At 41.8% G+C, this 18,329-nt stretch overlaps 1 protein-coding gene across 2 annotated transcripts in view; it reads left to right on the top strand.

Annotated features, from left to right (window-relative positions):
• The first annotated feature begins 6,465 nt into the window (after positions 1-6,465).
• The window catches only part of LOC129811860 (cysteine-rich motor neuron 1 protein), a 127,135-nt gene continuing 115,271 nt past the window's right edge, over positions 6,466-18,329 (top strand). For both annotated transcript variants that reach the window (XM_055863541.1, XM_055863542.1), the window contains exon 1: positions 6,466-7,497. In XM_055863541.1, coding sequence (XP_055719516.1) covers positions 7,179-7,497 — 319 coding nt within the window. In that variant the 5' untranslated portion in view covers positions 6,466-7,178. The remainder of the gene's footprint in view (positions 7,498-18,329) is intronic.

Raw genomic sequence — 18,329 nt, 5'->3', positions numbered from 1 at the left:
ATAGAATTCCCACCCAGCTCACGTCCTGACCAACACTAAACAAGCAAAACACATAAGAACTCTGGTCAGGACGTTACATCTTTTTTTATTAATTTGTAAACATTTCGAAAAACATAATTCCACTTTGACATTATGGGGTACTGTGTATAAGTAGGCCAGTAACAAAAACATCTACATTTAATCCATTTCAAGTTCAGCCTGTAACAAAACAAAATGTTTAAAAAAGTCAAGGGGTGTGAATACTTTCTGAAGGCATTGTATGAGGTTTTGAGATTTGGAACCTATCTGGGCTCACTAAAGCCAACTTCATAAAATTGCTAAGTGGCTAGAATTATTACAAAAATATATAATAATTAACGCCTCTGAGATGAGCTAAACAATATTGGAGTCCTATTACGTTTCTGAAATTTCTGTATACAGTACATGTCTTAAAGTCCTTTAAACAAAAAGGAACACAACAAGCATCAAAGTAAATCATTTTCAATTCATAAATTGATGTTACATCTATTTTACAAAATAGACTGCAGTTGTAATTGCATTGAACCTAACCCTTTGCACATATTGTCATGAACTTGAATGGCTGGCAACCTTTCTCTACAGTTGAGAAAACAGTATGTATAGAGTCAAATAAGCCATCCGCTTCCAAAGTCATATATTTTATATTTTCATACTATATCAATACAATGTAAGTGTAACAAATTATACTTTTAAATGACAGACCATTCTTGATTCTGAGGACACTTCCTTTATAGTACTCTAAATCATAAATGACAGAGCACGGCTTGAAGGTAATTCAATAGGGACTGGTGCATTGGCACCTGTAGTAGGCCTACTCTCCCTGGTTACAACCACAACAAACAATACGGTCATAACTGTTTGTTCTCAGCTTAAAGCTGGAATCCTTAATGCCGAAACAGCCACATCTATTTGTGATATTACAACAACAAATAAGTTACTGCAAACAACAAACACTGTTTTCCGCTCTGACATAATTGGACTCGAATTAGAAGAGCACAATATATACTGCAATTTCTTTTACCATGCTGCGCGATGCTCCTCAGCTTGGCAACAAAAACAATAACAGTGGTGGTGGGGCAGCCAGTGGCGCTGTTTCCCCCTACTGCGGATTTAGTTTTTAACAATACATAACCTGATTACAAAAGAACACGGAAACATTAAAACTTCCTTTTTGTTGGGGAGAGCTAAGTGGACTGTCATTTCATATGTGGTTTAAAGATGTGTTCGCTCCCAGGTTTCGGCACCAAATACCTAAATATGAATTTGCTTTCTCCACAGCCTTTTGGACACCTCTTCTCCCAGTTATACACAATACCTTCAACAATTGGGCTTACATTTCACATCTTCTCTATATTAAAGTTACGCAGGCTGTTGAATGTGTTGAATTTTTGTTCCATGGTCTTTGGTTTTTGTTCAATTTCTCGAACCAATACAGAATAACACTTTCATCAAACAAATGACCCCAAATACCTTGCCCTCAGCTGTGGCGATTGATGACCCTGCTATTATTGGTCCACAATAATTGCTAGGCTATTATTGGCCGGCTCTGCTCGTAGCCAGGCTCAACAGTTCTTTTGTCTCTTTTCTACAGAGCAGGATTTTGTGCGGTCCCAAAGCAGGGTAGACTGATCCTCGTTGGCAGACTTAAATGTCAGGTGTCCTCTGTCTTTCCAAAAATGCAGCTCCACTGCCGACTAGTGAAGACCAAGTAGCAGCTAGCTAGGGATGAAATACGACATCTCTTCAAACTATAGTAAGAGAATCAGACACATACAGTCCTCCTGATCAGAACCACAAAAGAAATCCCTGAGAGCAATATGCAGACCAGTAAAAGGAAGGAGAGCGTATAAAGCTGGAGGACATCGGTCTTAGAAATGTCTCCTGAAATGAAAGCCTGTCATCTCTTGATTTGGTTTCAGCCCAACCATCCACAGAACCATGGACATCTGAGAGTTCTTGGAGGGTAGGAAAGAAAGAAATAGGATTGAAAATGAGCAAAAAAAAGATTGTGGTTTATTGATCCATAAAAAAAAGGTCCTTCACTCCATCAATGCTGAGGTCCACTCTGACTGTCCTCCAGGGATATAGATGTCCAGCTCATACATGGTCAAATACAATTGAATCCCCAAGGCTCCATAATGACTCCATTCTACCACCTCTTCCCTCAAGTCACAGGTAAAAGATCAAGACAAGATCAATAGATAAGTAGTCTGGGAATGTATGACCTCAAAAGGCCTTGGGGCTGGGATAGACGTTTTTTAAACAACAAGCATTGATGGTGCAGGCTTTAAAAGTTGGATTCTTCTGGCTTTGTTGGTTGTGAATTCAAAGATGCTTTTTTAACACAAAGCAATCTCCCCAAAATTACGTTGAACCAACATGGAATAGATGTTGAATTTACGTCTGTGCCCAGTGGCATAGTTCTGCTAAAAACACCTCAGCTTGACTGCACACTAAATCATTGTGTTAGACATAGCAACTAAAGGACAATAATGTTGACAAAAGAGGTCTGGGGGCCTAGTATTGACTCCATACACAGCACAATTTGGATCCTATACAACGCAATGCAGATAGATTTCAGCTCAAATGACGATTCAGTCAGTGGTAGCAGGTTGGCATTTATTAGGATGACTCGTGTACTGGAGGCATCTCTGCAGGGTAGTCACTTGCTGGCACAGCCACAAAGGCATAAAATCTTATTTTAAAACTAACCTTAACACTAACCTTAACCACACTGCTAACTTTATGCCTAACCCTAATCAAACATTTAGACTTAAAGGCTCACTTTTTACGAGACATAGCTAATTTTGACTTTGCAGCTGGCCCATTAAGTGTAAATCGCTCAGTACTGCCTCCAGTACAAGATTCATACTAATACACGTCAACGTGCGCAGTGGTTGGCTAACACAAAATGCTTTCTTCTTTACCACACAATGACCAAAGTGAATCTGATGATTTTGTCTTCCAACAAATCATGTTTTAATTACTTAATATTTTCTATAATGATAATTAGAGAAGACATTCATCATTCCATCATTATCCTAAGCCTAATGGTTAAACAATAAACGAACACATGCACGTGACCTTGCCATGTCAATTTAAAGTGCGGGGGAATCAACCCAACCCATCCCTAGACCTTAACAGAATAATGACTTTGAGCCTTTATAATGTGAATTGTGCCTATCAACCATGTTATTAATGAAAATGACATTGCTATACACTGATCTGGCTCCATAGCTAATTAGTCTTTACTTTTTCATTTCCCACATCCCCTAAAGTTTATTACAATTACCCTATCAATTCATCTCAAAAGGCATTTATAATAGAATCAAACACACCTTTGCCTTTTCATTGATTGATGTTGAGAATAAAAAAAACTATTGGATAGCCTATATTTGGATAATTTACCCTGTGCAAGCAAGATTTAGTTCTGTATTTCAAGATTAATGTTTGGGTTTGGCATATTAGTTATCATTAACATTGTGTTCTAAATGTATTACTAACCTTTTATAATGTCTTATAACCTAGTTAAGTTACACATTTAGTTATTATGAATAGCTTACATTATGAATAGAGCCTACATATGAAATGACTAGGCACAGCTATCATTACATAGTTGTAATAAGCATGCCATTGCCTTGCCAAAACGGACTATAGTTAATAGGCTAGTCCAGTATTTAGACTAGATGTCAGTGCCGACTTGTTGTGTATAGTTACAGTGCCCTAATACGCAGATATATATTCACCCTCTAGTCTCTCCTGGTCCATCATCTTCTCTTCCATGCGGTCTCTCCTGGTCCATCATCTTCTCTTCCATGCGGTCTCTCCTGGTCCATCATCTTCTCTTCCATGCGGTCTCTCCTGGTCCATCATCTTCTCTTCCATGCGGTCTCTCCTGGTCCATCATCTTCTCTTCCATGCGGTCTCTCCTGGTCCATCATCTTCTCTTCCATGCGGTCTCTCCTGGTCCATCATCTTCTCTTCCATGCGGTCTCTCCTGGTCCATCATCTTCTCTTCCATGCGGTCTCTCCTGGTCCATCATCTTCTCTTCCATGCGGTCTCTCCTGGTCCATCATCTTCTCTTCCATGTGGTCTCTCCTGGTCCATCATCTTCTCTTCCATGTGGTCTCTCCTGGTCCATCATCTTCTCTTCCATGTGGTCTCTCCTGGTCCATCATCTTCTCTTCCATGCGGTCTCTCCTGGTCCATCATCTTCTCTTCCATGCGGTCTCTCCTGGTCCATCATCTTCTCTTCCATGCGGTCTCTCCTGGTCCATCATCTTCTCTTCCATGCGGTCTCTCCTGGTCCATCATCTTCTCTTCCATGCGGTCTCTCCTGGTCCATCATCTTCTCTTCCATGCGGTCTCTCCTGGTCCATCATCTTCTCTTCCATGCGGTCTCTCCTGGTCCATCATCTTCTCTTCCATGCGGTCTCTCCTGGTCCATCATCTTCTCTTCCATGCGGTCTCTCCTGGTCCATCATCTTCTCTTCCATGCGGTCTCTCCTGGTCCATCATCTTCTCTTCCATGCGGTCTCTCCTGGTCCATCATCTTGTCTTCCATGCGGTCTCTCCTGGTCCATCATCTTCTCTTCCATGCGGTCTCTCCTGGTCCATCATCTTGTCTTCCATGCGGTCTCTCCTGGTCCATCATCTTCTCTTCCATGCGGTCTCTCCTGTTCCATCATCTTCTCTTCCATGCGGTCTCTCCTGGTCCATCATCTTCTCTTCCATGCGGTCTCTCCTTGTCCATCATCTTCTCTTTCATGCGGTCTCTCCTTGTCCATCATCTTCTCTTCCATGCGGTCTCTCCTGGTCCATCATCTTGTCTTCCATGCGGTCTCTCCTTGTCCATCATCTTCTCTTCCATGCGGTCTCTCCTGGTCCATCATCTTCTCTTTCATGCGTTCTCTCCTGGTCCATCATCTTCTCTTCCATGCGGTCTCTCCTTGTCCATCCTCTTCTCTTCCATGCGGTCTCTCCTGGTCCATCATCTTCTCTTCCATGCGGTCTCTCCTGGTCCATCATCGTCTCTTCCATGCGGTCTCTCCTGGTCCATCATCTTCTCTTTCATGCGTTCTCTCCTGGTCCATCATCTTCTCTTCCATGCGGTCTCTCCTGGTCCATCATCTTGTCTTCCATGCGGTCTCTCCTGGTCCATCATCTTGTCTTCCATGCGGTCTCTCCTGGTCCATCATCTTGTCTTCCATGCGGTCTCTCCTGGTCCATCATCTTCTCTTCCATGCGGTCTCTCCTGGTCCATCATCTTCTCTTCCATGCGGTCTCTCCTGGTCCATCATCTTCTCTTCCATGCGGTCTCTCCTGGTCCATCATCTTGTCTTCCATGCGGTCTCTCCTGGTCCATCATCTTCTCTTCCATGCGGTCTCTCCTGGTCCATCATCTTGTCTTCCATGCAGTCTCTCCTGGTCCATCATCTTCTCTTCCATGCGGTCTCTCCTGTTCCATCATCTTCTCTTCCATGCGGTCTCTCCTGGTCCATCATCTTCTCTTCCATGCGGTCTCTCCTGGTCCATCATCTTCTCTTTCATGCGGTCTCTCCTTGTCCATCATCTTCTCTTCCATGCGGTCTCTCCTGGTCCATCATCTTGTCTTCCATGCGGTCTCTCCTTGTCCATCATCTTCTCTTCCATGCGGTCTCTCCTGGTCCATCATCTTCTCTTTCATGCGTTCTCTCCTGGTCCATCATCTTCTCTTCCATGCGGTCTCTCCTTGTCCATCCTCTTCTCTTCCATGCGGTCTCTCCTGGTCCATCCTCTTCTCTTCCATGCGGTCTCTCCTGGTCCATCATCTTCTCTTTCATGCGTTCTCTCCTGGTCCATCATCTTCTCTTCCATGCGGTCTCTCCTGGTCCATCATCTTGTCTTCCATGCGGTCTCTCCTGGTCCATCATCTTGTCTTCCATGCGGTCTCTCCTGGTCCATCATCTTGTCTTCCATGCGGTCTCTCCTGGTCCATCATCTTCTCTTCCATGCGGTCTCTCCTGGTCCATCATCTTCTCTTCCATGCGGTCTCTCCTGGTCCAACATCTTCTCCTCCCATGCGAAGCAAGACTGATTTACAGTGTAAACTGCAGTGTTTCCGAGGCCATGCGGGGACTACATTCTACACCTGCCCTGCATCTAAACTACATTCCCAGCCCACGTATCACTGACTCGCTCTGCGCGGGTTGTCACTAGTTACCGAAGCCACAAAGTCAAAATTTACTAGACTATATTGTAGTAATTCATGAAAACAGAAATGTGCGTTTTGGTATTAATGTATGGTTAGGATTAGGCATACAGTTAGCAGTGTGTTTTAGATCAGTGTATAAGGTTAGTGTTAGGTTTAAAGACAGATTTTAAGATCAATTGTAAAAAAAAAAATAGGCGTGGTTTGTGGCTGTGGTAACTAGTGACGACCCTTTGCGCGCTTTGTGTGCCAACATTTGCTCTGCGTTCCATATCTGGAATGAACGATCCAATGGAGCAAAGTAATGCACGATGGGAGTGGTTCCGTTATGAGGTCACGGTGAGGGTCTGATTGAACAGGGGGCGCAGCAGCAGGCGGAGAGTTGCACTGGATGATGATAAACATGAGCGAGAGAGACACACACACACACACTGAATATGCGATAGCAAGAAACAGTTTATTTCAATTAGGCTAGTAAAGCGAATCTCGGATAGAAAGGCGACCAGAGGATTGCGCTTCTACGAGAGGGAACATATATTATAGAGCCGTTCTGTTGTAGTTACAGACGAGCTGAACAGGAAGAATTCCCTTGCTTTCTGAGAGCGAGACGGAGTGACTCTGAGGCAATGAGACATAAGAACAGTGAAGAAAGTTTCAATTTCTAAAACAAACTGAAACTCACGACTACAGCGCGGAACACAGAAACCATGCACTCTATGTACAGTGTGGGGTAATTGCCGTTTTATGCGCATTTTAACGGATCGTTTTCTTTCCTGGTTTACAAGAACCAGGAGAAAAGTTTATCTAGCGGAACGTATAACAACATACAGCACAAATCTAGACTGTTTACCGGAACTTTGAGCCTTTTAGAAGAACTGTGGGGTGCTCTTCGCATTGCATAGCTTAGCTGGTATTTTCTGCCTCGCTGGACTGGTGATTTGGGGGTCCGCGGGCGGGTTGTGGATATATATGAATTGTTTTTCTCCCATGGCCTCTGCCAGGATGTACTTTATAACGAGATGTATTTTAATATCCATGATTTGGAGGAGCAACTGGGCTCTTTTATGTCTGCCGTGTGATGAATCTAAATGCGAGGAGCCAAAGCATTGCTCTGGCGCCGTGGTGCTCGGTATCTGCGGCTGCTGCTCGGTCTGTGCCAAACAGAAAAACGAGAGCTGCGGTGGTGTCTACGGTCTGTACGGGACTTGCGACCGTGGGCTCCGGTGCGTGATCAGACCGCCGCTGAACGGTGGATCCATCACGCAGTATGAAGTCGGAGTCTGTGAAGGTTTGTATTCTATTTACACTGTTTCACCATAACGAATAGGGCTTATGCTCGCCATTAAAGTTCAAACAAAACACATGTTCATTGTACAAAGATGTTCCACTTTGGCTATGCATGGCTATCATATCAAAATCACATGTATAGTCTAGTCTACAATGCATCATATAGAAGGCATTAAAATGAGTTGAAAATAATAGCAATGGGCAATGTTAGCGGCTAGTTAACCTATTATACAATATGCCTAATAATGTTAGACTGGCTAATAATAATGACGAATAGATTATTAATGTGTAGCTGTAGCCTACATACTATGAAGTTATTCCTATTTCAAAAGTGAATGATGTGGCTTTTCACGCTGTTTTCATTTTTACAGTCAAAGTAGAGCTACATAACTTGTAACTGCATAAACATGTCTGTCCATGCTGCTGGTCTGGCGGTGTGGTGGGGGTTTGGAATAAGAGCCTGATTGAGCAAGCGAACTGGTTTTAATGTGTTTGCAGGATGTCGGTTTTCCATTTCTTTAGGGTAATGCTAACGGGTTTCGTGCTGTTTTTGGACGCGGTGCCAGCCCCTCTTTCCGCTGAGGCTTGTTGGTTTTTCAATGGAATGTCTGCTATGCAACTCAATTTACGCGTCAGCACCGTTTATTTTACATCGCCCCGAACGAATAGGACATGCACTGTCTGCTAATACCTGGAATCACAGGTGTCGCCTATTATCAAAGACAGTACAGTATGAAGATAGGAATAAACTGATTATCCAATAGAAATCCCCGATCACACTTGTAGGCAATGTCATGGCGACGTTGGCAAGCTAAACTCAAGCGCAGACAAACGTCATCGCTTATAACGTTTGTCTCGCGCCTAACTGCGCGTGTGCAGGCCGTCAAATCAAAGTAACTTCTTCGATATAAAGTAGTTTTAGACGAAAATTAAAACCTAACAGTTTGTCACTTTTACGAGATTGGAGTAATAAAATGTTCAGCTACTTAAGACATTGACTCAAATGTAGGCTGTGCTTTAGATTTCGTGAAAATGTACAACTAAGGAATAATTTTTCACTTCTCTTATTGACATGGTCTGTTTGGTCTGTTTCACAAGCTTTCCCGGAAGTCTCGCGATGTTGCGCCTCGGTTTAGAAACTCTGTGCTATTATCCTTTGTGGCCATGTCGGAATTCGTGGTAAAATGCCAACATCAGGGTTACCCAACTGACGGCCCGCGGGCCGAATTTGGCCCGTTGGTGGTTTTATTTAGACCCCAAGTTTTAAATAAAATACATTTTTGCTTCATTGTTGGACATAAAAGACTGTAAAAACAGCAGGAATTCAGCTCCAAGTGATTTTTATTTAAGAAATCTGTGTACAAATGTAAGCAAGGTTTGAAATCATTATGTTTTATGCAAACATTATACTGTATCTGTTTAGGCTTCTTGCGGTCAATTTGCAGTCTACAAATTATTACAAATTGTGTTCCGGCCCACGGACCAACCGCTCAAGAACAAATTGGCCTGCGGCTGAATCTATTTGATGATCCCATGCCTACATTTACCTTTTTAGTAATTTCACTAGTGGAATGTTGATGAAGGGTCTAGAGTCCTTGAATATAGCAGAAATAAATAATCTGACAGCTTTTGATTTAATATTAAATTCCTTTCACATGGGAGAATAGTTCAATAATTTGTTTGTATTTTCTTCAAGCTTCAATCCCCAGTCCCTTCCACCTTCATAGGCTGCAGTCCAAACAATTAAAAGACACACCCTATCCCCTCAGCCCTCAAATTAAGTGTCCACTTCTGATGATGTATCCTGATGTCTGACGAGTATACACTTGCAGGGCAAGGGGTGAGGAAGGAAAGAATGATTTTTAAATGGACCGCCCATGCCCGGAAATTTGTCACTCGTTCATCCTGCGATGATTGTGTTTTCAGCCACCGGTAGCTTGTGAGTGCTTTATATGCACTACAGTCAATTATAATTGCATGTCTACTTATATTAACTATATACTTATTAATATACGCCTACTGTATGATAGCTAGCAAATTAATTAGCTAACTAATGTTAGCCTGCCTAGCTGGAACTTCTGAAGAAGAAAAATGTTTTATTTCTACAATATTCAAAAGATAACCAAACAAAAACATATTTACTTTTTACGAGACGTGTTTGTGTCGTCATGTGCATTAGTAACACAATTTCGAACTTATTTGCATTCGTTTTTACTTACACTTGTATGTTGACTTCTCCATTGATGTTGTTTTTAAGTTTTGGTGGACTTTTCTTCGCGGACGTACAATCATTGCGAATTGAATTCTGTGGAGTTTCATGCCCGGAGTGAACATAATTGTACACTCGCAAATTCGACTGAAAACTAGGGTTGAGGGGCTTACCTTGCAAACTTCCCTTGCTTGGCTAATCATTTGAACCTCCCTCCAAGAGGGTGACGGGGATTCCCCCAAGGGCATAAGGAGGGTAAGTGGGCGAGGGTGTGTCTTTTATGAGTTTGAACCGAAGTTTGAACCGAAGCCATTGAATCCAGTGGAGGCTGCTGAGGGAAGGAGGGCTTAAAATAATGTCTGGAATGGAGTCAATGGAGTGGTATCAACCACATCAAAGACGTGGTTTACATGTGTTTAATACCATTCCATTGACTTCATTCCAGCCATTATTATGGGCCGTCCTCCCCTCAGCAGTCTCCACTGATAGAATCCCAGTGGAGAGGAAAACGGATTAATATAATGAATGCTTTTAAAGTCCATGTGATATCTGTTACAGTATGTCTCATTCTAAAGGCGCTGACAGACTGTGCCGTGGACGGGGTTACCCATTAATTTTCAGTGAAGCCTAGGCGGGGGGCGAAATTCTATCCAGGCGGACAGCCCGAGCGGTCAGTTGTGCTCCTGCCTGTGGAAGCCGCTCTGCCGAGGCAGAGAAATAGGATTCTGCAATGCGAGAGGGATAACTGGGCCCAAAATTTGTCTTCTCCAGCAGGTGGCGTTTTTTGGGCAAGGAGGTTTTGTGTGGAGATCAATGGAGGTCAGTCGCTATTACAGTGAAAGAATACCATGCTATTGTTTGAGGAGAGTGCACAAGTTTTAACATGAAAAGTGATTAATAAATAAATGAGGCACATTTGGGCAGTCTTGGCACAACATTTTGAACAGCAATACAAAGGTTCATTGGATCAGTCTTAAACGTTGCACACACACTGATGCCATCTAGTGGCCAAAATCTAAATTCCATCTGGGCTGGAATAATACATTATGGCCTTTCTCTTGCATTTCAAAGATGATGGTACAAAAAATACAAAAGAATGGTTGTTCTTTTCTTTGTATTATCTTTTACCATATCTATTATGTTATATTCTACTACATTCCTTTCACATTTCCATAAACGTCAAAGTGTTTCCTTTCAAATGGTACCAAGAATATGCATATCCTTGCAGGCAGTTAGATTTAGGTATGTCACTTTAGGCGAAAATTGAAAAAAAGGGGCTAGTTGTCACGGTTCTCCTCCTCCTCTTCATCCGAAGAGGAGGAGCATGGATTGAACCAAAACGCAGCTTCTAAAGTTGACATATTTATTTACAGAAAAGACGAAAAAACACAAACTTCACTATAACCTAACAAAACAACAAAACGGAGTAGACAAAACCTGGACATGCGAACTCACATACAACGCAGAACTCACGAACAGGAAAATAGACTACACAAAAGAACGATGTACAAAAACAAACCGAACAGTCCCGTATGGTGCGACAAACACTGACACAGGAGACAACCACCCACAACGAACACTGTGAAACAACCTACCTAAATATGACTCTCAATTAGAGGAAAACGCCAAACACCTGCCTCTAATTAAGAGCCATACCAGGCAACCCTTAAACCAACATAGAAACAGAAAACATAGAATGCCCACCCAAACTCACGTCCTGACCAACTAACACATACAACAAACTAACAGAAATAGGTCAGGAACGTGACACTAATCCTTAAGAGGTTTTTAAGGAACTGTAGCAAGCACACTTCTATTTGTTCGTTTGGAACACAGCCCTACATCCCCACCATTACACAATTACTGTTTTTGTTTACTCAATCTAAAAACTGTCCATTATTAAAGACATCCTCTGGAACTTTGTCGACTAGTAAGTATTTTCTAACCTCCCGCTTTGGGCTGGATGTGTCATTTTGTAGTTCATACATGCGTATTCTTTAGGCAGAATTACTATCTTACCTCAACTAGCCACTAAATCCCTAGTTTGAAAGCGACTGTTTTCTGGAACCTGTGCTGCACCATTTTCCCCTACATTTTCCCCATGTGGGCCAGCCCCCTAGCAATTCGAGTTTCAGCCCCTTGTCATTTGAGTGACAGCCAGCAAACACACAGCAGAAATAAAGAGAGCAATGACGTGGTGCACATATCTGTACATATTTGACCTAGTACGCAATTTTCGAGGACCACTTTTGGCTTGTGAGCACTACTTTCAGATCTACTGGCTAAAAAGTATGCAATAGTACCAGAGAATCCTCTTTAATCGCAATCTGAGTCAGGTGGGCATAATTTTAAAGCTTTTACTGCCAACATGACTAGCTAAGTTATAAAATATGATCTTACGGTAAGTCACTTCAGAGAAACAGATAGTAATTTTGGTAAGCAAAGTATGGATTCATGAGGGCATTCAGGTGTGTGTTCCTCTGCAAATTTTCTTCACAACACGACAAACAGGCTATTTTTGTTCAGAAAATAGGGTAGGAAGTAGGAAGTTATGTCATTTTTGTAACTGTACATCAAACATAGTGATCATAAACGTTGACACTATAAATTACATGAGTTTTATAATATGGAAATGTGAAGTGCACATTTGGACCAGGTTTGTGGTTTGCATGTATGACATCAGCGTCTCATCTTTCAGAACACATCGAGTCATCTTGATTTATAGCATTCCCTTCTTTCAGACAACAAAGCATTTGCAAAAATAGCCCAATTAGAGGGAGGGATGAGGGCATGTTGCGCTTGGTGCTCACGTGTTGAGCGTCTGTCATTTGAATCCCATACAAAGCTGTAACGTCACGTATAGCATGTAACTCTACAGCCACTACATTCCAATTTAGGTGCTTATCAGTGACCAAATCTGCCATTTTTAACCCGTAAACAGGTTGTTAGTGTAAAGGGCTACTCAGACTGAATTTAACCAAATTAATCAAATGAGATTCATAGCCTACTGCTCAAAGATATGAAAGCTTTTCCAATATATGACAATATATGTGTGGAGAAAGATAAGCCCTGACATTATTTAGCCCTACATGCAGCCTTACTGTAGACACAAACAGAGCCTTAGAGGACGCCACAGAGAGACACAAGGAGTCGGGTTTCAACAGGGGTGGCCATTAATGGAAACATGTTGATGAGACTCTGAAATGTTTGGCCAGTAAGTAGTCTCTCAGGTGGGTCAGTTACACCACCACTACAGAGTATGACCTTAGCCCCACCCGCACACTCCCCACCTCCAACCTTAGATGTTCCCCGTTCCCCACAGGGCCTTTCCCCAACATATTAGAGCTATAGTCACCCCCACCTCCAAACCCTAATGTTCCCTTAGCTGTCCCCCAGAGACCCTATATTCACCTGGCTCATCAGAGCCCAAGTAGTCACCATGCGCTGACATGCCTGCTGCTGTTCATAGTGTCACGGAGGCAGAGCACACAATGGGTCACGCCTCATGACAGCTAATGTCGGCTGTAATGACTCATGATGAATGATGATGAGTGTCACAACGACGCAGGCAGAGTGCGGGCCTTTGTTGGTGTAGCAAAAGGGGCTCTTCTCCGCCATACCTCATAGGCACTTCAGTCAGATACTGTTACCGTCGGAGAGCTTCTCCCTTTACACAAAGGGTCAGATGAAATGAATGCCTTTTAGCCCCTAAACTTATATCCAGGCAGTCCCGGGCAGGTGTTCAAACGAATCCGATCACATTTCAAAACCAACAGGTCATATCAGCCAGAGCCAGGAATTCTCACTGATCACTCTCACTTCGGACAATCACACTGGGTATAAGTGGCTTACCCCAAGCTCACCTCCATCAGATCCCCAGAACGGTGCCTGGCTAATGGGATAACGTGGAACAAAGAGCACCAGGAGACTGAAGGCTCTGGGGCTTCAGGGTCGTCCCAGTAGGGATGATGGCCCTGCTGTGGATGATATGTATTTTTTCTGTTCCATTTCCCCAGTTAGTGCTGTTGGATGGTCTGGGTTTCAGGGGACATTAGCTGCACTCAGGAGCTCTCTGACACAGAAGTTACATTACCGCTCAGGCAGGCAGGCAGCTCCAAGTTTCAGGCCAAATACCGCCTCAAGGCTCTCATCCTTTACAACACACTGACTGTCTGACATCCAATCTGTCATTTCTATTTCTACATAATTTTGCTGTTGTATAGTTTGACAGCCATGTGAGAGATAAACAACTGCAGTGATAATTATTATCTGATTTTGAACAGTATCACAATACCAGACACAAGTGTTTGTAGTCAGTAGTTTACAAGGTTTTTGAAGTATGTAGATGGAATAATAATCGCTCATGCATATGTATGTATATATGTATGTCTCAATGAATTACTTTATACATCATTCCCAGAATTTTTAGAGGAAGGAAGGAGAGCTTCCTATTCACTTGGGTCGATTAAAGAGGAAATTGAGGTAAACAATAGGTTCTACCTTATCCTTGATGTTAACCATATTGGAAGTAATTGATTACGTGCACTAGTTGTTTAGAGTCTGAATGGTCTGTCTCATAGGAATAGCTCCCAGGTCTACCAGGGGGCATTATGCAAATAAAAGGCTACAAATTGTGTAATGCTAACATAATATACTATTTAGAAAACACTTTTATACAAAGAAATATCATGAGTGCATAACATTTTAGTGTATGTGTCTCCCGTGGGAATCGAACCCATGACCCTGGCGTTGCTAGCACCACCTACCCCTACCCTCAGTGGGCTTACACAATAGGGTCTTCTTGGGGTGTCTGTCACTCAACACAAAGCCATCATCTGACCCCAAATGGCAAGCTATAGCTGTGAATGACTTTGAAGTGACACTGTTCTTAAAAAGTACGCCATGAATCCCAAGCATGGAGTTCCTCGCACACCATGGTGTCACCGTACACCATTGTCACATTGTTTGAGTGGCTCTCAAGGAGTAATAGTCCAAATTAACCAGATGACAATGAGTGCAATTATAGGAATGGTTAAGTAATGATCATAACCGAATGAGGCTGTATGGCAAAATTACTAGTTGATCTTGGTTATAAACTCATCTAAAGATTATTAATCAAAATTGGACTGCGGTCAACACAAGATTCATTGCATCAGTGCTTTTCAAATCTAAATTAAAGTCCCTCCATTGATGCCCAACAGCGGTGTTGATCACATGTTGATGTGAAATTAAATGTCACTGAGATAAGACCAGAGCCATGTTACAATGCTAGAAAAACAAATACTCAATGTGTGCCGTGCAATATGGCTGGCTCTGGCTGGCTCCCTTGTTTTTCAAATGGTAATGTGGCCAAATGAAATTGGTTTCTTTCTACATAGAAATGCCTTCTGTCTTCTGTCAAGAAGAAGGTTAAAAACTTGAGAGGAACTAGGACACATCCTCTTCCTCTTGTTTTTACAGTTCACGCATGGAAAGTTTTCGCTTGGCTCACAGAAGCAGATTTGAACGTTAGTGAAGCTGCCTGCTTGTCAGACCTATGCCAAATAATTTAGTGCGTTAAAAACAACATTACATAATTCTGAGTGACAAAAAAAACAGGAAGTCCATACAACAGAGATTCTAACAATTCTAAGGATAGAATGTTCTATATTTTTGGTGTGTTCTGTTGCTGTTCGGCATTCCCCTCTAGCTTATCTATACAAGCTACATGCATGCTATACAGTAGCATGAGGGCTGGGGAGGAATAATAATAATATATTTGCTTAGCTCACACCCTTGTCTAAGGCAATGTGCATAGTTTACATTTTTACTTAGTGATGTTAGCCATTTCTGCAGCTGGATATTTACAGAATGAGATGAGCTGCAGTTCCACGGAGGTCCATTCTCAAGGGCTTCCTGTTAGACAGGCATCCACTTGGGACTTTCTGACAGTGTTTAAAGGTGCACTTCACATAAATGGTACACCATAGTGCTACCAATGCCTATTAAAAAAGGGAAGACAATAACCATCATTACTGAAACTGACATTTCAGTATTTTCAATGATAAAGATTTCCATCAGGGTTATTTGTCAAACATTATTAGCACATGATAAACACTACCGTACCCAGAGTGCACCTGGAGCATGTACTGTAACAATGACTCTCCTCATTAGTGTTGTGCTCAGAACATAGGTGTCACTTCACATTTGCAGGCATCTACTGAAAGTGGAACTAAACTGCTTTTCTCTGTTCTATATGTCTCGAATGCTCTCTCTTTCAACCACTGGCAATGACATCCATCCATCTAAAAATCCATCTAAAACTCAAAGACACAATCTGTCATTTTAATAGCCTGACCCTGCTACTTTGTTTGGTAAGATGAGGGATGGGGCTGTGGAAATTAAACCACTCTCAAATTCTCCACCATCTCAGATTGAAAATCCTGCAGCAACAGGAAATGTGAATTATTATGTGGATTATAATTAATGGACATTTTTACAAGGGAACATTAAGTCTGACATTTCAAAGTGAAAATTACAAACTTCAGAAGCCTTTTTAAACCTCAAATACACCACAAGCGTTTAATTTCTTGCATTGCAGAAAAGTTCTCCTGCAACAGGGTGATCAAATTAAGATCCTACATCTGTAGGCGCAGAGGGGACGTGAACCACCCAACCTAAATCAATCCCAGATGCCTCATTTTCTCTTACACCCTCCAGTCATTCACTTTACTGATTTATGAGTAGATTTCAATGCAATAAAATATTGTTTCCACTTTCCAATCACTATAATGTGATTTTGGGAATAACACTGTGCGATAACACTAGAGAGAAATGAAGACACATTTAATTGAGTGACGCCACAGGCCATGACATGCTCACCAGCTCAAATAAGATCCTGACACTCAATGGTGAGACAACCCTTTAACACCTTTGCCCAAAGATGGATGTGACTGCCGCCAAAGGCTGATTTTCTGCCCCAGTGTCTTTCTGATGCTCCCACGAATAGGGCCAGTGAAGGCTGGATTCAATTTGTTGAGAACACAGATTATTGTCTGTAGTGAGTGAAGACAAGCGGAAATGTGTACCTTTTCCTCCACTGCCTCCTCCTTATCACGTTCCTCCTCTTTGTCCCTGAAGTCCCTCGAACAGACTTTGGTTCAAATACTATTAAAAATAATTTCAAATACTTTATCTGGGCTTTATTGAGATTGCCTGGCATAAATGGAACCAATAGAATAGTCACAAAATGGCAACCACCTGGCACTTCAGGCAGACTAGAGCAAATGCTAAAAGTATTGGAACAATTTCAAATAGTATTTGAACCTAGGTCTGCCATCAACTGGCAGTCTGTCCTCAAGGGACAAGGGCCATATAACTTCCACGCCTGGATAGTGGATATCGTTTAGGGCCAGAAGTAGAGATGAAAGAGTTAGGGTTGTCTGGCAGGACTAAAGAAGATATAAAAGTTAGGTTAGAATTCTAAGCGAGCGAATCACACACAAAGCCTCAGGACAGGAAGAGCACAGCAGCTTCTGTAGCTAAATCCATGAAAATTACATATTATTTTCCTAAAGGCACATTTTTTTATTTATTTTTTGCTTTAATGTTGCATCATTTTGTCTCACAAAGACAGTTATTTAATTCCCCTCTCCTACTCAACATACTGTACATTTAAAAGTGTTGCCCAGTGTAGTCAAAAATGTGATTTTCCTGTGTTTTATATATATATTTCCACACAATGTGGTTGAAATAATACTGTGAAATTGTAAAAATGATGGTAATACCCTTTGAGTGTAAGAGCTGTTTGAAAAGACCGCCTGCAATTTTAGCCTGTTAAGGTGAGAAGGAGTTTTGGCCTACCTGGAGAAATCACCAGGCGGTAAATTAGTTGATAGACCAATTTTTTTATTTGTTTTTTATTTCACCTTTATTTAACCAGGTAGGCAAGTTGAGAACAAGTTCTCATTTACAATTGCGACCTGGCCAAGATAAAGCAAAGCAGTTCGACACATACAACAACACAGAGTTACATATGGACTAAAACAAAACATACAGTCAATAATACAGTAAGAAAGAGAGTTCTTAACCTCTTTGCCAATAAGAGCTAGTTTTCCCCTCAGACCACTCTCAGACAGTCCTAACAAAACCTTTGCTTGAAAAATTGCTCATTGCTAAGAAGCTATTTTTGTTTCTTTTTTTACAATTTTAATTGAAAACAATTACAGTAAGGTTCTTACTTTTTACCCAGAAATTATTTGAAATTGAGATAAAGATGGCTGCATTGAGCCTTTAAGCGTTTGAAATATCTTTCCTCTTGAGTAATTAAAACACTGAACAAAAATATAACACAACATGTAGTGTTGGTCCCACGTTTCATGAGCTGAAATAAAACATCCCAGAAATTGGCCATATGCACAACAAGGTTATTTCTATAAAATGTTTTGCGCACATCTGTTTACATCCCTGTTAGTGAGCAATTCTCCATTGCCAAAATAATCTATCCACCTGACAGGTGTGGCATATCAAGAAGCTGATTAATGTGGCAATATGTAACTTTTTGCGCGACCTGACCAAAAATCACCTAGAAATGTGAGTTATAGATCTATCATTCTACTTGAAAGCAAGTCTAAGAAGCGTTAGAT

The sequence above is a fragment of the Salvelinus fontinalis genome, chromosome 15 (genome assembly GCF_029448725.1).
Source record: "Salvelinus fontinalis isolate EN_2023a chromosome 15, ASM2944872v1, whole genome shotgun sequence".
NCBI lineage: Eukaryota > Metazoa > Chordata > Actinopteri > Salmoniformes > Salmonidae > Salvelinus > Salvelinus fontinalis.
Note: the sequence above shows the minus strand (reverse complement) of the source record. Positions and strands in the feature narration are given on the sequence as shown.